This window comes from Colletotrichum scovillei (genome assembly GCF_011075155.1).
Source record: "Colletotrichum scovillei strain TJNH1 chromosome Unknown Contig00002, whole genome shotgun sequence".
Taxonomy (NCBI): Eukaryota; Fungi; Ascomycota; class Sordariomycetes; order Glomerellales; family Glomerellaceae; genus Colletotrichum; species Colletotrichum scovillei.
Genome location: NW_023336260.1, coordinates 1,786,775 through 1,804,297, shown reverse-complemented (window position 1 = coordinate 1,804,297; position 17,523 = coordinate 1,786,775). Strand labels below are relative to the sequence as shown.

Sequence of the window (17,523 nt, the reverse complement as noted above, 5' to 3'; positions counted from 1 at the left end):
AGGCAAGTTGAGACGAAGACATCCATGGGCTCATCACTCATCAGTCATCCACAAATGCCGCACATCCTACGAAAACTGCATCTGCATCCGTATCCGCGCTTCTTTTTGTCTTTGGTCCCTCTGTTTCGCCACGTAGCGAGAGCAAGAGCAAGAGAATTTGGGCGCCGACCACCTCGCCTGTCATCGACCTGCACTGGATGCTCCATCTGAAAGGCCCATCCCACGCTGTTGATCTTCACGTGGGTGCGAGGCATGGTGGATGCGTGCGTCCCGCCTGTCCAAGTGTCGATGAAGCGCTGACACCTTTTTGTTTTGTCGTGGGCCCCGACCCGACGACCTCTCCCAAGCCCACCAGTCGCGATGCATTTCGTGCAGCGGTAGCCGCCTGGGCCCTGGGAGAGTCTGGGGAAACGAAATGAGAGTTTTTCGTGATTGCGATGCGGGTTCTATTTTCAACGATCGTCACCACGAACACGAGTCAAGGAAGCAGTTTGTAGCAGTTCCAGCAGTAGCGGCAACGTTGTTGATGGCGACATGCTGGGATAGAACGAAAGCCAAAAAGAATATCCCGCATACCCGTGGGAAACATTGTTTCACTCATCTACGGATACCTCGTTGCTGGTGTATCCGTACAGATTCGAGGCGTGGTGTACTGGACAGCGGAGGGATGAGGGCCAAGGATGGATCATGGAGTGGGATACCTATGGCACCCGTGGCCACCGAGATTTTGAAGCCGCCGTCGGTCTTTCGCATCATGTCCGCCCCTCGCATGGCTTCCTCATCAAACTAGCATCACGTCACACATCACGGACACAGACACAATGGGATGGGATGGACCATCGTCGAAGTCGGGTCTCGACGGTTCATCGTTGCAGTTGCCCTCTAGAAGCTAGCGTTGGCTTGCGTTGGCTGTCACTTGGACTAGTGGCCGAAGGGTGTGGCTCGCAGGTCTGGCGCTCTCGCAGTTTCGGAGCCCTGGCGCGAGTTTGGGGTGGCTCTGGTGGCTCTGCCACTGTGCCCCCCCGTCTCAGACGGTCTTCGTCTGGGGCATGTCTCACACCCTTGAGCCCCAGCAAGCCCAGCCCAGGGTTCTTCCTCGCCAGCGCCGTGGAATGATTGGAATGCTTCTAACCTCTCTCGACGCCCTCCCGGACCCTTCTGCAGCGGCTCCACGACACCTTGCTTCACACGGCCTCCATCTCCGATCGACCTTTTCACGATCCCTAGCCCGACCCGACAATGTTGGACATGGATGAGGTGAGCCATACTGCGTACCTTAGGCGAGCATGCAGCATGGCGGGGAGCGGGCCCCTGGCGTTTCTTGGCCGCCCTGAACCGCACTGATCGAGTCTGCAGCGTTCCTGACAGAAACCCTGGTCTCCCTTGCTCCATCGAGAGTCGATTCAGTCAAATCAGAAGACTTGTCGCCTTCGACAAGACGTCCATCGTACCAGTTCCAGGCCCCCGTCCAGCTTCTTTTTGCCCTGTCTGGCTGCTCGTCCACCATGAAGCGGCGAAGCCCACCCCGGCTAGCCATGGCCAAGCATTGGCAAGCATTTTGGCACCCGGTGCGCCGAAGAGCCAATCTGATGGTGCATGGCTGGGCATTGACATGGGCCAATTCGTGATTCTCGACCGTGGTCCCCTTTTCGATTAATCTTTGCGGCTCCCGCAACTCAAGACTCGACTGTTTTTGTGGTTTGATGGAGCTTCGTCCCATCTTTCCTTTACTTCTCGCTCTCCTTACCCAAACTCTCTGCGTGTGTGCGTGCCTGTTCCTGGCGGGAAAGACACGGAAAATACGGCATTCAGTCTCTGACCAAGATTCACACCTCTCACATTCTCTTGTCCTCACACCCCCCCTCAGACCCATTTCTGGTCACATCTCTCGTCTTTTCTTAGTACCCGCACACCCTCTTGATCACTCTCACTACTCGGGGGTCTTGGCCGTCTTATCTCATTGAACTCTGGACATGTTCTGCAGGTCGCTGTCTGTCTGCCCGTAACTCTTTCCTTTCGTAATCGCGAAGGTTTACGGAACACTCCACAAACCAATACACTCTTTTCGATCCTAGGGTTGATCCCAACGAACTCACCGACGGCTGGCCTGTTGAACTCGCTCTTTGAAAAAGCAAATAGTGAAAAGGAAGGATACGAATAGTGGAAAATATCGAAATCGAGAAACGCTGGCGACACTCGAAGGTCTCCAGCTTTCGCCCCCGAGCCCACGATGAGGCATAGTCTACTCTTCGCCGTGGCAACTCTAACAACAATCGCTCAGGTGCGTTCACTCAACATACCGCGGGACAACTTCGTCGAGATTGGTGATGAATTTGGGTTGACGACAAAGCAGGGCGCGGCTGTCGACAAGAGACAAAACATCAACATCGATGGAAGCGGAAACGTCAACGTAGAGGGCGCCAACGCGGGCGCGGTTGAAGTGAAGACGGTGAACCTTGGAAATGCTGGATCTCTGAACAAGGGAGCGAATGGAGGAGGATCGGGACAGGGCAACCTCATCGCCGGCATCTTGGACGCTCTCAACGGCGGCAGCAGAAACAACCAGGGCAACCGCAACAAGCCGAACAACGCTTGCCCTCCAGCTCCTCCAGCTCCGCCGCCGGTCACTGTCACGAAGACGATCTACCAGAATGCCTCAGTACCTGCGCCGTTGACGGTCTTCGTTACGCAGGCTCCTCCGTAAGCTTTCTCAACCTAGCGAACGCGGGACTACTCAATATGATGAGATGAGATCACTGACCAACATATCATAGGCCTCCGCAGATCATCACGCAGTTGGTCACGCAAACGCCGCCCGCTGCTGCTCCGCCTCCGCCTCCGGCTGCTCCCCCGGCTGCTCCCCCGGCTGCTCCTCCTGCGGCCCAGCCTGCTGCACCGGCTCCTGCAGCTCCCGCAGCCCCGGCGGCACCGCCAGCCGCTCCTGCGGCATCGAAAGCGCCTCTGGTCATTCCGGGACCTCCACCGACAGATCCATTCGCTGGCTTGAAATCGAACCCGCCCCCTGCGGCGGCTCCTGCGGCCACCCCGCCTCCCGCAGCAGCTCGTAAGTGGCATTCTCCTTGTGAACGGTTTGAGACAGGCTCGAGGATAGGCTAAAACTGGATGGATAGAACCTGCTCCGGCTCCCGCTGCCCCTCAACCCCCGGCTGCCCCCCTCGTGGGCAACGCGCCCGCTGTCAGCAAACCGTCCGCCTCCGTCAACCTTGGCGGCCTCAACGGCAACGGCGCTGCCAACCAGCCCGCTGCAGCAACGCCCGTCGCACCGATCGCCGCGAACCCCGCTCAACCCCAGGTCGCCGTTAGCGGCCTTGCATTGACAAGATCTCTCCAGCTCGGCAATCTCTTGCAAGCGACTGCGCAGCTCCAGGCTCGTGCGACGCCCCCAGCTTAAAGGATCGACTACTTGTTAAACTCTCTGGTCGACATGCAAGTGCTGAGGGAGGGTTTTAATCGGACTGTGAGGTGGTACCCAGGGGAGGGAGGTTGGGTTGCATATACTGCGTATGCATAAGACGTACCTAGGCGACGTCGTTGACGACTTGAAAGTGGTTCAGCAACGGCATACGAAATACCCTAGATTTTTCGATTCTTGGAAAAAGGGGGAAGTTGGTTGGAAAGGAAGGGGTTTTTAATGGTGAAATAGGGGAAGGAGAGGTCTCGGTTTGGCATGGTGGTATATACGAGAGAGCGAGGAACGTGGAAAAAGGAGGCAGCGTCAGACAAAATCCACCCTTCACCCTCCTTACGACCACACGTCTCGACCGACTGCGCGCGTGCGATGAGGTTGGTTTTCTGGAAAGCTTCAACATGGTGTGGCGTGTGTAATGGGAAGATGGAGAGGGATTTGGAGAAGTTGAGCCAACATACACACATATCCCCCCCGCGGTTGTACATAATTCATTTCTTGAAGGCATCGAAAAACAAAAAGGCAACACCCAAACACTTGCACCCACCTAGGCCCTTATCCCCAAACTTATATACGATTGCATTCGAAAGGAGATGGTCAAGTTTCATAACGCATCTCTTGTGCTGTGTGAGGGATGGATGACTGCTCTTTACATCGGTGAATCTATCGTCGCCATCCTCAGCTTGTGAAAGGCGTTGATATTCTGATCAAGAGGTATACAGAGATTCAAGAATGCTCTCTTCTAAGGGGTATCATAAAGCGTAAATGACTTCCGCCCAACCCAATATCTACCCATACCATTCTCACGCCCTTTTCTTCTGTTCTTCTCTTCTTTTTGTTCCTGACCTAAGCATCTATGAAGCCTCCTTTTCCTGTTCCTTGAGAGCTAACCGCAACTTCTTGGCCTGCCTCTTGCTAACCGTAGGCTGCGCGCCATCACCACCCTCATCAGGCGTCTTGCGCTTCTGCGCATTGCCCTTGTCACCACCACCACCACCTGCGCCGCCGCCTTGTTGCTTCTTGCCCTTCTTCCCCTGCTGCTGCTGCTGCTGATTCTTCTTCACATCGCTCTCCCGCCCCCCGACCTCGAGCACGTTCACGACGCCCCGGAACCCGCTCCTCTTGATCCCTTCGTTGACCACGACGCCGCGCGGATTGACGCCCAACGCTTCGGTGCCCCTTTCGCTGCCCAACCCCCACACGGCGAGCAAGTTGACAACGTCGTTGGGCGCCCTCAACCCCAGCGCGCCGCGCGCCTCGCTGGAGACGACGATACCGCGGCCCTTTGTCGCGCGGACGAGGGAGGCAAAGTTCGAGATGAAGGTCGCGCGGGCTCTCGCGTCGGGCGGGGGGCCGATGCCTCCACCAGAGGCGGAAGAAGAGGAAGACGAAGAAGCGAGGACCTGGGCGTAGCAGACTTCGAACTTGACGCCGCGGGCGACGGCGGCCATGAGGGGTTTCGGGCGGAAGTGGAAGGGGAAGTGCTGCGTCAGGTCGAGGGAGATGAGGGAGGGCTCGGCCATGGAGAGGCAGGCTGCCTGGAAGGCCTTTTCTGTGGTGGGACGGACGGCGAGGATGTCGTAGGCTAGGGCGAGGGTTGGGAGGCGGTAGTTTTGGGAGGGGTCTGAGAGGGTCACTGTTGCGCGGTGGAGGATTGTTGGTTGTTTGGAAGGTTGTTGTTGGGGGGGTTGTGATGTGGTCCCTGTTGGTGGTGATGGTATTGCTGTTGTCGTTGACTGTGATGGGAACTTTGGGAGCGGGTTTGTGATTTGCGAGGGGATCGGGGGCGTTATTGTGTGGTTGAGGGCGAGGACTGTGTAGCCTAGGGAGGAGGCGAAGGAGATTGTGCGGGCGAGGTCGGCGGGGGATGTGGTTGGGGACCACGGGATGTTGAGGTCGTAGAGCATTTTGGGTTAGTTGGGAGGATTTTCGATGAAGCTATCGTGGGGTTTGGCGCATGGGAGCTTGCGGTGATTGTTTTCTTGGTGTGGTCGGGTGTTTGTCCTGGCTCGGCGCCGAATGCGTGCACGGTACCTTCCTCGAAGTTATATCGCAGTGATAAATCGGTGGCTAGAGCAAAGACTTTGAGCTCACGGCGTTGCTGCTGGTCGAATTGATGTCGCAACCTTCATGGCTTCGAGGTTGACTCTCGTGGTACAGCGCGTCGCCGAAATTTTTTGGACGCAGGACGGAGGTCGGTGTTAGGTTGGTTCCGCGGGGTTCGGTTCTGGTGCTGGGATGACGCACCCACACAGGCAAAAAGGTTACTAGGTATGGAGGTTGACTTTAAGAAACGTGGGGCCTAAAGTGGCTTGCATGGCGCTAAACTCATCTTTGCTTACCTTAGCCTCTTAGGTGACCTTTTCCCACTCGTGCCACTCAAGCCACTGATTGAGGTGTCACTGATGGCTGGGCGCTTTTTGTCCGGAGGTAACAGCGGGAAGAACGGGGTGCGGAAACATCGGACTGGAGTGGAGGCGATGACATGCCCTGCGCAAGAAGATCGCCCTCGTTGGTTTGGCAGGCGTGGCAGGCTGCCTCCCTAGCAGCTGTAGCTTCCAATCTTCTATTCTTCCTCAAGGGCCCTGATGAGCGGTACTAGTGATGGCAAATGTCAAGGTTTGCATTCAGTTGCAGTGAATAGAGTTGCACATGGCAGATAACACAGTTTCCACGTAACGATTGAATGGCGCAGTGAGCTTTCCCCTTCCCCCTTTTGGTCGCCAACAGAAAACCTAGACTGCAGCGGCATCCACGGATGATCCTAGACTTTTCAGCCCGCCAGGCGAATTGGCTGAAATGGGCAGCTGAGAGGTGCCGAACGGGGAGGAACCTCGCAACTTTGGGAGCATGAAGTTCCATTCCACACGAGAAAATTACCCGAACGAACTGCATTAATGGGCATAAAGGGAATTGAGAAGCGTTGCTGCAGTCGCCGAGGTATCAGACGGACGAGGGGTCTCCTGTCATGCACCCCATAGTTCCCCTGAGTATGTGTCACGGGAACGACGTCTCTAGATTTCTAGATGTTCGTCCTTCTCCTGTAGCTACCACATTCAAGGAGATGTGGATGAATGTCGGTAGAATATCACCAAGTTTGAGGCTACTGGCTGGATCGCCAAGGATGCACCGCCTCGAGGGGACACGCAAGACTGTCACACACCCGTGACACCAAAGCTAGCAAGAAAGTCGTTCGTCCCTCATTTGCTCTCCTCACCCGCCAGCCATCAATCAAATTCCCTCTTAAGCTTGGGCCACATTCTAAACCTTTTGCCTTCTGGTTCTTGTTGGTCTGTCGGGAACCTATCAAAAATTGGGATTCCTGCATCTCGGCAAGCAAAGCCAGAAGCTAAGCCCAGGATACATCACACCGTACAGCTTAACGTAGCTCTCTCGCGCTCATTGGACTGGGTTGCTTACCTGCTTTTATTGGCCTTAAGGTACCTCAAGGTGCGAGTGGCCTGCCATTTTCTCCCGTTTAAGGACATCCACTCCTCCGCCAACGTCAACTGTTCCTTCCGCGTCCAACGGCCTTTTCTTCCTTCAACTCCCGGCGCAACCTCCGACGTCCAACAAAGTCGTCGCTTACCCAGGCCACGCAGCTCGAGAAAATACTGGCTGACCGATCTGCCTTACCTACAGAGCTTTTCTCTGTCTCACCCGTCGATTTCCGCCATCAGCCCACCTAAGCGCGATACGCCGGGGCGGAGGAAGTCTTACCGCCATCATCCGACGGAAAAGTCGCCCAAACCCAACCGCCGCCCGCCACTACTGCTGCTTTCCAACCTGCACCTACAGCAACTGAGCGTGCATACGTCTGATCAATCGCCGCAATGTTCTTCTTCTTCGTGTGCGGAGAGCACACCTTCCGTAAGCCTGTCGAGGGCTACGAGGGCATGGTCTGCCAGTGTTACAACTGCGGTAACATGTCTGGCCATGTCATCAAGAGCCATCCTTGGTTCACATTCTGCTGGATTGTGAGTCTTTGTGCACATTGATTCGTGTTCTTTCCGTGTCTTATGAACCTCTCTATGTGTACCTCTTATTCAAGCCCTTGTCGAACTCCCATTCCATGTCACTGGCCTGCCTTTGTGAGACTAAAAGATGGGATATCTAAAGCTAACCCACCAATTCTAGCCCGTCATACCCCTGTCCTTCAAGGGCTACACTGACGTCGTCTGCCACATTTGTAACTTTGCCCAGCCGCTGGAGAATCGTCCCGACGTCACGGCCATGAAGGGCGGAGGACAGATGCCGCCCCCGCAAGTGCATGGTCAGCCTCCCCAGGGTTGGGGCCAAGCTCCGCCTCAGTACCGATGAGAGCGGTCACCTGACTCTCGCCCATCGGAGGTTCTTTCACCAAGTCCAAGTGCGGGCAAGGCGCGACGACGCGAGGAGAGCGGACTTGAGAGGAAAGCGGATTTCGGGTATCGTGGGGAGAAGCAGGACGAAGGCCGGAGGAACTGGCGATGACGAACGGATTTGGGGCTTTTGCTGAGGGAAAGGCTTGTCTCCGGTCTCTGTACTCCCGTCCCTTTCAAGTCTTCCCATCTGCAGGAGTGGATGAGTACATACTAGTGGTTGTTTTGCTTTTTCGTGTGTGATTCTAGGCAAGATACCATGCTGGCTAGGCGTTAGGGGGAGGATCCATCGACACGCGTTAACGATAATTGAGTTTCTGGCATTTCCACGATGAGGCTTGGGATTTTTGGATTTTCGCCACGTATCTGGAGGGATGTGAGCTGCTGAGGCTTACTTTCTGCCAACTCTGTTTGGTCGCTCTGGCTTGTCATCATTTCTTCCTGCGAGGAAGCAGGAAGTCTTTTTGCCAAGAGCGCGGCGGTATTGTCAGTCAACGCCCGTGATTCTGGTCCATCTTCTTCTCTTCTTCAGGACTCCCGGGCGGGATTCTCCTGGGCATCCGCGATTTCAGTCTACTCCCGTCATCAATCTCCCAAGGTCGGGGCTCTCCTGGCCGTGATTCCACTTCATATCGCCCTTCACGTAGTCTTCCGGGGCGGGTTTCTCCTTGCCCGTGGTTGCGATCCATCTCCAACATACGCAAGATATCCAAATTTGGCATCTTGTCAGGTTTGTAATCCGTTGCTGGGACGAGATCCCTCGCCAAACAACAGGAAACGACGTCCGTACACGAGCTTCTTTATATCGAACAGTCGCTCAAAGTTTCACCGTGCCGCAATGTCTCATTTCGAAAGTTCGTACAGCGCCGTCGTATCGGATCGCTTCTCGAATCGTTACATCAGCCCATGTTGCATCATGTCGCATAGACAGCGAGACCAACGACGCACGCGGGGTGGCCGAGGACAGCCTCAGCGTCCGGTGGCCCCCATCTTTCCTGACGGCGTTGCCGAACAGGTGCAGCAAGGTATGTCTGCTTCTCTCCTTCTCCTTTTCTCTGTCTGTTCATGTGGATACGTTTTGGGGGCCGGTGAGACGGCTGCTCCGGTTCTACGTCTCGTAGGAGGCTCCTGTCATTGCAAAAGTTCCTTGGCTAACATTGAATAACTTCCTTCCCCCAATCAGGACAAGACTACCATACGGAACCCAATCAAGTTACGCATTCTGGCCCCTCTCAACGTGGTCTTGCCGCGGCCGTTCTGTTGGGCAGGTCTTTTACGCCGGCGGAGAACCGGTACCTGTATAATCGCCTACCCATGCGTCAGCCGCCCACGGCAAGGACCGTGCTGGGTCACTTCAGCGAGCTGCCTGCCCTCTACCGTGGCCTGGCTCGTGAAACTCGGTCAAGTCTCGACGAGATGGAGGGGCGGGAGCGTGAGAGGGTTGAGAGGCTGGTGGCGCTCGCAGATGCTCTGGCAAGGGGCTATGGGGAGTTGGTTGTATGTCTACCTATGCAACGTATTGAGGGTATTATTCGGCGGAATAGGGGCGAGAAGAGGGTTAGTAAGTTCTGGGAGAAGGTATTGGAGGAGGTTGAGGTACGTCTTGCTCTCTCATTCTCCTCGTACCAGTACTTCTAAGGTGCTTCAGTTGATACACAGGTGAAGGAAGCTGACTAGAGAATCTCTAGACCGAGAACTTGCACTACATCGTCTCAAGCTCGTGGGTTGCACTCTTCATCGTCCAATTGTCGCAGGCGTCGAGTATATTGACAGAGACCTCGCTCGACGAGAACGAGCAAATTCTCGTCATTGTCAGCGCGGGACTGGCGCTGTTGTGGGCCGTGGCAGTCGCGTCAGAGGGTTTGACTCTTGCACATGAGCGGAGAAGACAAGATGACCGGTCATTGAATGGGATCATTGCCAGAGAGGTGTAAAGCCATCGTGAGATTTCCTATATGTAACTTGGACGGATAAACGGATCCAGGGGGACTTATGACTTACGATCGTTGTTCAGAGATATACCTACTGCTATGAAGAGCTAAAATCAGTGAGATTGGCTTGAATCATATTGTTGTTGTGTTGTTTGGTAGTGTTTCAACTTTTGGATTTTATCACGGCACCAGGTCATTACCCTAAGGCGACCCAACAAAGCAAACCTAAGTTCAAGATCTCTTAACTTTCTTGGTTTGTGAGTCTGTTGTTCGTATAGAATCAGATACCACTGAGATTTACAGAGCCTTCGATCGTCAACGAATATACTCACTTGGAGAAGACCCGTCAGGCGGACCTACAGATACCCAACGTGTATTCAACCGAACTTTGTGAATAAGCCACCAACACGTCCAGGTTCACGCGAATCACCCGCCCTCGACACCTTTATAATAGACAACGAGATGTGATTCTATCATCAGGCCTGTGACGTAGCGGGAAATGTCCCCGTTTGAATTGTCCCGCACTCATAGGGCGCGAGTTCGGGTCTCGTGCAAAATCCTTACATCGTTACACCTGAGGCTCGCCCGTGATTTTGAAAATTTCTATCATACTTATTTTGTCTCCATTTCCTTTTTCTTGCAGAATACTCGGAAGTAGGACCATCGTGAGAATGAGTCCTTGGTGTTGATTGAAAAAGGTATGACGTATCTACATGTGGTCAGCCACATGTGGAACTGTGGCGGTGCAAGCGCTCTGAAGTTTCCTGAGCTGCTTCCGTCATGTCGACACCACGCGGACAACCACCCAATGAGACTTGGTGTCTTTGACCTCTAGACATCTTTGATCGCAACCTCTGTTCGATGATATCTGCACAATTTGTGCGATAGAGACACCGTTTTCTCTAATCATTCAATTCCAACAACCCCCGAGACAATCGCAAGAATGGCGCCCGTAAAACGAGGCCCGTCGGTGCTGGTCCGTCGCACCCCCGTCTCCATAATCAAGTCTACGTGAAATGCTAATGCGAGCCTACTGTAGGTGACCGACTCGCGAGAACGACCTCCACCTCCGAGAGGTGCCCTCCAACGTCAGGATACCGGCATCGGAAACGTTCCCGCTCGACCTGCGATGCGCTTCATCTCCGTCGACAACGTCCTCCAGCACGCCTACGATATCCCCTCGGGCCAGCCTCGAGTGCAGCCACCGCAGAACCAGCCCCAGCCTCAACCTCAGTCTCAACCACAACCTCCGCCGCAGCGGCCTGGAAATGGCCTTGCAAGCGCTCGACGCCCCAGCACAGGGCTGCCCAATCTACAGTCTAGGACGGGCGGCCAGAACATGCCGTCGCGCACGACCAAGATCAGCGAGAAGCTCGTGCTGTTGCCCGAAACGGACGAGAAGCCAGGCTCGGACGAGGACCTGGATGAGGAAGCGACGAAGATGGCGAAGGAGATTGAGATGGAAGAGAACAGGCCGCTACGCGACGAGGAGCTTGACGTGCTACGCAAGAGAGGCGGTATCCGGGGCAAAAGTTACGCGGAGCGTCTTCCCAAGGTTCAGCGCAAGGAAAAGCTGGCTAGGCTAACCGCGTATTGTACGGCGCAATCATACAAGATGAAATCGACAGCCGACTTCCTACGAACCAAGCACGACGCAAAGACGAAGCTTTACGACGACTGCCTCTACGTCGTGTACTCTTTACCTCTCCTGAACGGCACCGAGGGCTACCGTCTTCGCAGCCGGCCGATTGTCAAGACGCCCGGAAGCGGCAAGACGGTGCTAGATATGGAGATTGAGCGAAGCGAGCAGCGCGACTATCACGAGGGGTACTTTGAAGACGGATACAATGGCAGCCCCGTCCACGGGAGCCCCATGAACGGCAACAACGGATTCGGTGACGAGTCCTCCCAACGCAATCACCGCGAGCAATCCCCCGACGACCCCAACCTATCCCCGATGGCGCGGATCCCAGATGCAAAGGCCTTTGCCGAGATGTTCCTCTTCTCATACGGTGTCGTCGTCTTTTGGAATTTCACAGAGCATCAGGAGAAGGACATCCTCGCGGACCTGACGTTTGCCCAGAACGAGGCCGGACTCTCGCTACTCACCCGCCCGCTGGACGAGGAGGACTTTGAGACGGAGGAGTTCCACTTCGAGTATAGCCACGACGTGAAGCGGCCTCGCATCTTCAACGACATGATTACCCTGCTGCCGCGCAGCGACCACATGGTGAAGTTGACCATCAGTCACGCCATCGCGCAGAGCACAAAATTATGTCTGTTTGAGGAGCGCATGAGTGAGACGATGCTGGATGCGCAGCACGTTCCCAAGAGGCTCGCACTCACGGGCGAGCTGAACATGACGAGAACGGAAATTGTCAAGATCCTGGGCCGGTTATTCAAGAGCCGTGTCGACATCAACCTTTGTAAGTCGCCTTTCTGTTTTTTTCTTGTGGCATACTCGCAAACACGCGTTGCCCTTCAACTATGAAGTCCCTCGTCTAACAAACCTCACCAGCATCCAACATCCTCGACGTCCCCAACTTCTTCTGGGACTCGGAGCCCACCCTCCACCCCTTGTACGTCGCCATCCGGGAGTACCTCGAAATCGACCCGCGCATCAAGGTCCTCAACGAGCGCTGCCGCGTCTTCCTCGACCTCGCCGAGATCCTGTCCGACTCGGTCGCCGACGCAAAGATGAGCTACATCACCTGGATCATCATCGTCCTCATCGTCATCTCCATCCTCGTCACCGTCACCGAGGTCGGCCTGCGCTTCGGCATCTTGTCCAAGAATAACGGCAAGGGTCCCGGCGAGGTTGGTGGCGATGCCGTGCCCTTGATCGGTGGCGGCGGCTCCTCCTCGTCATCTTTGCCTGGGAGCGTCAAGTGGGAGCTCGAGAAGAGGAACGTGAGCGTCGACGAGCTGAGGCTGTGGAGTCGGATGCTGAGTGAAGAGGAGGAGGCGCAGCGCTCGACTGAGGTTGTGGGGAGTCAGATTATCGGCAAGACTTTTGCTGGTGTCTAGAATGGTGGACTCGGTGATGGGGTTTTGGAGACTTGTGCGATATCATTTTCTGTGTATCATTGCTGTCATTATTTGTTGCATAGCGTGGCGTTAGCGGAAACACCTCTTCTTCTTCTTTTTTTTTTACCGTGGTTCTCTGAAATGAGTTTTGAGATTGCGAAACAAGACGGCCTAAATAATATCGGACGTGGTAGTCCTTTCTTGTAGTTTTCATTATGTACAATGGAACATCTTGCAAGGGGAAAATCGGAAACATGGAATACAACAAAATAACACGGTCACAATGATTATGCTTTGATAGTTTCGAAATAGGGGTTAATACCCCGTTTGACTCCATTGCTATGCTACTAAGACGGAGGACGGATTGAAAAACATAAGGAACCGTCCGGCTTATACGCCAGGTTAAACTATATTTTCTTTTCTCTGGTGAGAAGAGGGGATTGGCCACACTGGACCAGTTCCGCCCCGAACGGAGGCTTTACACCTGATTCTATACAGGTATCCACAAAAACAATAGGAAATTGACGACTAATTCATCGCTTTACTCATCCCGATCCGCCATGTTGGCCAGGGGGACGTAACCCTGATCCTGCGTCCGCTTGCCTCTGAGTCTGCGCACGACATACTTGACTCTACTCAAGATGCCGAAGCCGCGTCTCTTCGTCTGGGCAGAGGGGTCGATCATGTAGCTCGGGCGCGTCCAGAACTTGAGCAGGAGACTGCTGACAACGACGCTGACACTGCTGCAGGCCATGGCGGCGCCGGCGGCCATCGGGTGGAGGTGGAAGCCAAAGGGCAGGAAGACGCCCATGGCGAAGGGGAGACCGATGGCGTTGTACAAGCAGGCCCAGGCTAGGTTGAGCTTGATGCGGTTGAAGATGGAGCGGGCGAGGTGAAGCGCGGCGGGGATGTCCATCAAGTCGGTGGGACGCATGAGAACGACGTCGGCCGCCTCCATGGCGACGTCTGTGCCGCTGGCCATGGCAATACCGACGTCAGCGGTTGCGAGGGCGGGGGAATCGTTGATACCGTCGCCGACCATGCCGACGACTTCGCCCTGATCCTGGAGCTGCTGCACAATAGCCTGTTTCTGGTCGGGGGATACGCCAGCGAACACGTTGTCGGGGGAAATGCCGACGGCCGCAGCCACGGCCACAGCAGTGGAACGCTGGTCGCCAGTGACGATGGCGGTCTTGATCTTCATCCGGTGGAGGACAGCAATGGCAGCAGCGGCACCCTCCTTGATTGTATCAGCGAGGCAGAGGTGACCTGTGTACTGGCCGTCGATGGCAACAAAGATGTTGGTGGTGCCGGCAGAGGTGTTCTTCGAGCTGGAGTTGGCCTTCGCGTTGAGTTGCTCAGACGCCTCGACAGCTTCGGCCGGGACGTCGACGTTGTTCTCTCGGAGGAAACGAACATTGCCGAGAAGAACACGGTATCGGGTACGTTCGTTGCTGACGGCGGGTTCGACAAGCGCGTTGATACCTTTTCCAACCGCTGCCTTGAATTCGCCAACGCTGCCGTCGACAGTGGCCTCTTCGTCTAGGCCAAGCTCAGTCTTTGCAGCATTGAGAACAGCTCTTCCGACAGGGTGTTCACTGCCCATTTCAGCGAGGCCGACAATATGCCACCAAAGTCGGCGACGCCACTCGTTGTCTTGCCAGGACGAGATGAGGCTCATCTTGGCTACGCTCATCTTGCCGTAGGTAATTGTACCAGTCTTGTCCAAAACGATCTGGGTAATTCTAGTCGTTGTCTCCAGAGCAGCTCCACCCTTGACGAGGATACCGTTCTCGGCACCGATTCCGGTGCCAACCATGACGGCGGTGGGAGTAGCCAAGCCGAGAGCACAGGGGCAGGCGAAAACAATGACAGAGATGCAGAGCTTGACGCACACCATGATCTTACCGCCACTAGCTTCCTGAGTGAAGATCTTGGGTGGGTTCTTGAGCGCATGGCTGAGGATCATCCAAACGAGGAATGTAAGGAAACCGAGCATAAGAATAATCGGCACGAAGTAGCCGGCAATCGTGTCAGCGAGTCGCTGGATGGGAGCACGAGTGGTCTGGGCATCCTGGACGAGCTTGACAATCTGGCTCAGCTGCGTGTCGCGGCCAGCCCTCGTCACTCGGAAGTCGACACGTCCATGGCCGTTGACGGTACCGCCGATGAGGTAGCTGCCCTTCTTCTTGTTGACGGGCATAGCCTCGCCAGTTACCATGCTCTCATCGACATACGTCTCTCCACGGACCATCATACCGTCGGCCGGAATCTTGTCACCAGGGCGAAGGATGACGACATCTCCAACCTGAAGCAGCTCGGTGGGAATGACCTTCTCCTCTGCAGCGTGACCATCACGGTTGGGCGTCTTGGGCTCGCCGGAGATAGTCGAGTTCTCCCAACCCTCGGCAGCCTTTTCGGCAGCGATCGGGTCAGCGTAAATAGTAGCCATGGACGGTGCCAGAGACATTAGACGCGAGAGGGCCTTGGAAGTCTGACCCTTGGCGCGGTTCTCCAAAAACCTGCCGAGTGTGACGAATGTAATCAACATCGTGCTAGTGTCGAAAATAGTGGCGGGTCTGGTGTGCGGCGGGAAAAGGAATGACACCAGCATGGCCATGATACTGAAGAAGAAGGCGCATGAGGTGCCGAGGATGACGAGGACGTCCATGGTCGGTGATCCATGCTTGATGGATTTCCAACCTGAAATATAGAAACGCTTTCCAATGCCGAATTGGACGGGTATCGTAAGGGCCAAACAGACCAAATCGCCAACGAAGATGCCAGGAAGAAGCTCCCAGCTGCCAAAGTCAAGGCTTGGGAAGCACATGGGCAAAATCATACTGATAAAAAATACGGGAATGGCAAACGACAGAGACAACTTGAAGGCTCTCCGCCACTCGTTGATCTCTCTGGTCTTGGCCAGGGACTCGAGCTGGGCGTTGTTGTCGTCGTTGTCGGACACCAGGGCGTTGAGGCCCTCGGCCTCGACAGCCTCGACGATTCCACGCAGACCGATCAGATTGGCCTGATGCGTCACCGTCAATCTGGAGGTAGCCAAGCTGAGCTTAGCAGAATTGATACCGGTGATGGTGAGAAGCTTTGCTTCCAGGGCCATGGCGGCCGTGGCATCTGGGTTGCCGTAAATCTTGAATTGAGCGGTGGAATTTCCTCCTGCACCGTTTGCTGACGTCTCGAACGCAGTCGACAAAATCTCAGCACCGAAGCCACGATCCTCGATGATCTCGGCGATCTTCTCCGCTGGAAGCTTTGATGTGTCGTGGGTAATAACGGCACGCTCAGCTAACAAGCTGATGTTGAAGCGCAAAACACCCCCCACCTCCTTGAATCCGCCCTCAACCGCAGATGTACAGGCGCCACAAGTCATGCCCTCAATTGCGACTGTTGTAGTGGCGACAGAGCTCGTGGGATTGCAGCTGGCTCTGGGCTTTTCTTGTGCGCTTTCGCTGTCTACGATCTCGGCGCCAAAGCCTCGGTCTTCAATAATTTCCGCAATTTTCTCGGCGCTGAGTAGTGTCGGGTCATGCTCAATGACGGCTCTTTCGGAGAGCAAGGATATGCTGAAGTTCTTTACGCCTGCCACGTCTTTGAACCCTCCTTCAACGGCTGATGTGCATGCGCCGCACGTCATTCCCTCTATGGCGACGGTTGTTGTCATCAATCCGCTGTCCTCCTCGGCATCAAACAGGTCTTGCTTTGCTGGGAACATTGGTGAGGGTAGATCGGTGGAGAGTACTTCGGCGTCGAATCCTCGGTCTTCAATAATCTCGGCGATCTGCTCGGCAGAGATGACTTCGGGGTTGTGCATTACTACCGCTCGCTCCATGACCAAGGCGACAGAGACGCTTCCTACACCTTCTACACCTCTGAAGCCCGACTCTACTGCTGAAGTGCATGCGCCACATCTGTTGAAACTGGGTAAGCATATCGAAGCGGCAACACGTCGCAACAGAGCGCAACTCACGTCATGCCGCCGACCTTGAGGGTCGTCGTCGCCCACTGGGTTGCTGTTGGTGTGGCGAGAGTAGCCATAGGACCACTCTCGCTCTTCCTCGGTACTCTAATGGCCGGAGGAGCCATGGTGTCGATCTGTCTCTGGGAGGTTTGCGCTCAGGAAGCGGGCGCGGTGTGAGTATAGGGCCAGCCTCGGTCTTTGGTTATGCTTCGGTTTCGGGACTTTTTCCACAGCTTATCTAGCACCAATCTTTCATGATAGTGCTAGCTGTCCATAGAGAGGTAGGAGGAGTCTTTTTTGGGAGATTATTCGAAGACGGGATCGAAGTCGAGACGAAACAAGGACTCGAGGTAAAGCTGGAAGAGAGAGACTTTCGGGAAATGCTCCAGAAGACCGGCTTCCGAGTACTATGTACGGATACTGAAAAGGTGGGTATCGTGGTGTTTGAGTGTACGAGTGTACGTGTTCGCGTATGCGTACGGAGAGAGTATGTTGGTGCGTAAAAGTAAGCGTACGTACGTGAGTTAAGTGAGGCAGCGCGCAAAAAAGAAGCCGGGTCAAGGTAGGATTAAGAATCAAGGGCCCGGGAGGCTAGAAGAAGAACGGCGGCAATCAATGGCACGATGGGCAGAATGGAAGGCGAAAGAGAGGCTTGGGGGGGGACGGAAGCGGAAGGTCGGCTTTTGTCAGCCAAAGTTTCGTGGACCGGCAGGAATGGGACTGAAGGTCCGCCGCCCATGGTACTGATGGGAGTGGGAGTGGGAGGAGTGTGGGAATGTCCACACCTGGATGCAATGCAGC

The 17,523-nt window shown here is 55.1% G+C and overlaps 6 protein-coding genes across 6 annotated transcripts; 4 read left to right on the top strand and 2 right to left on the bottom strand.

Annotated features, from left to right (window-relative positions):
* The first annotated feature begins 829 nt into the window (after positions 1 to 829).
* On the top strand, positions 830 to 3,962 carry HER10_EVM0013209 (uncharacterized protein). The gene is made up of 3 exons (XM_035482573.1): positions 830 to 2,700; positions 2,775 to 3,064; positions 3,132 to 3,962. Exons 1-3 carry the CDS (start codon positions 2,231 to 2,233, stop codon positions 3,410 to 3,412), a joined length of 1,041 nt encoding a protein of 346 aa, XP_035337852.1. The 5' UTR covers positions 830 to 2,230; the 3' UTR covers positions 3,413 to 3,962.
* Positions 3,963 to 4,281: 319 nt separating this feature from the next.
* Positions 4,282 to 5,728, bottom strand: HER10_EVM0011538 (RNase P subunit p30; the record flags this gene model as incomplete). Its single annotated transcript, XM_035480967.1, has 1 exon — positions 4,282 to 5,728. Exon 1 carries the CDS (start codon positions 5,332 to 5,334, stop codon positions 4,282 to 4,284), a length of 1,053 nt encoding a protein of 350 aa, XP_035337718.1. The 5' UTR covers positions 5,335 to 5,728.
* Positions 5,729 to 7,260: 1,532 nt separating this feature from the next.
* On the top strand, positions 7,261 to 7,747 carry HER10_EVM0004428 (uncharacterized protein; the record flags this gene model as incomplete). The annotated part of the gene is made up of 2 exons (XM_035474075.1): positions 7,261 to 7,404; positions 7,565 to 7,747. The coding sequence occupies 2 exons, from the start codon at positions 7,261 to 7,263 to the stop codon at positions 7,745 to 7,747; spliced, it is 327 nt and encodes a 108-aa protein (XP_035337124.1).
* A 957-nt stretch (positions 7,748 to 8,704) lies between these two features.
* HER10_EVM0007356 (uncharacterized protein) lies at positions 8,705 to 9,722 on the top strand (the record flags this gene model as incomplete). Its single annotated transcript, XM_035476915.1, has 3 exons — positions 8,705 to 8,813; positions 8,972 to 9,384; positions 9,477 to 9,722. 3 exons carry the CDS (start codon positions 8,705 to 8,707, stop codon positions 9,720 to 9,722), a joined length of 768 nt encoding a protein of 255 aa, XP_035337358.1.
* Positions 9,723 to 10,521: 799 nt separating this feature from the next.
* HER10_EVM0001073 (uncharacterized protein) lies at positions 10,522 to 13,012 on the top strand. Its single transcript, XM_035470834.1, has 3 exons — positions 10,522 to 10,695; positions 10,759 to 12,145; positions 12,238 to 13,012. The coding sequence occupies exons 1-3, from the start codon at positions 10,663 to 10,665 to the stop codon at positions 12,744 to 12,746; spliced, it is 1,929 nt and encodes a 642-aa protein (XP_035336855.1). The 5' UTR covers positions 10,522 to 10,662; the 3' UTR covers positions 12,747 to 13,012.
* A 65-nt stretch (positions 13,013 to 13,077) lies between these two features.
* On the bottom strand, positions 13,078 to 17,454 carry HER10_EVM0001491 (heavy metal translocating P-type ATPase). The gene is made up of 2 exons (XM_035471236.1): positions 16,732 to 17,454; positions 13,078 to 16,672 (listed from the first exon to the last, which is right to left on the bottom strand). Exons 1-2 carry the CDS (start codon positions 16,845 to 16,847, stop codon positions 13,288 to 13,290), a joined length of 3,501 nt encoding a protein of 1,166 aa, XP_035336901.1. The 5' UTR covers positions 16,848 to 17,454; the 3' UTR covers positions 13,078 to 13,287.
* Positions 17,455 to 17,523: the final 69 nt, after the last annotated feature.

Excerpts from the sequence above, each read along its gene's own strand:
- HER10_EVM0013209 (XM_035482573.1), top strand. The coding sequence starts at position 2,231 with ATGAGGCATAGTCTACTCTTCGCCGTGGCAACTCTAACAACAATCGCT. Across the intron at positions 2,701-2,774 it reads TTCGTTACGCAGGCTCCTCC|GCCTCCGCAGATCATCACGC; the intron begins GTAAGCTTTCTC and ends AACATATCATAG. Across the intron at positions 3,065-3,131 it reads CCCGCCTCCCGCAGCAGCTC|AACCTGCTCCGGCTCCCGCT; the intron begins GTAAGTGGCATT and ends CTGGATGGATAG.
- HER10_EVM0001073 (XM_035470834.1), top strand. The coding sequence starts at position 10,663 with ATGGCGCCCGTAAAACGAGGCCCGTCGGTGCTG. Across the intron at positions 10,696-10,758 it reads AACGAGGCCCGTCGGTGCTG|GTGACCGACTCGCGAGAACG; the intron begins GTCCGTCGCACC and ends AGCCTACTGTAG. Across the intron at positions 12,146-12,237 it reads CCGTGTCGACATCAACCTTT|CATCCAACATCCTCGACGTC; the intron begins GTAAGTCGCCTT and ends AAACCTCACCAG.
- HER10_EVM0001491 (XM_035471236.1), bottom strand. The coding sequence starts at position 16,847 with ATGGCTCCTCCGGCCATTAGAGTACCGAGGAAGAGCGAGAGTGGTCCT. Across the intron at positions 16,673-16,731 it reads CTCAAGGTCGGCGGCATGAC|ATGTGGCGCATGCACTTCAG; the intron begins GTGAGTTGCGCT and ends CAGTTTCAACAG.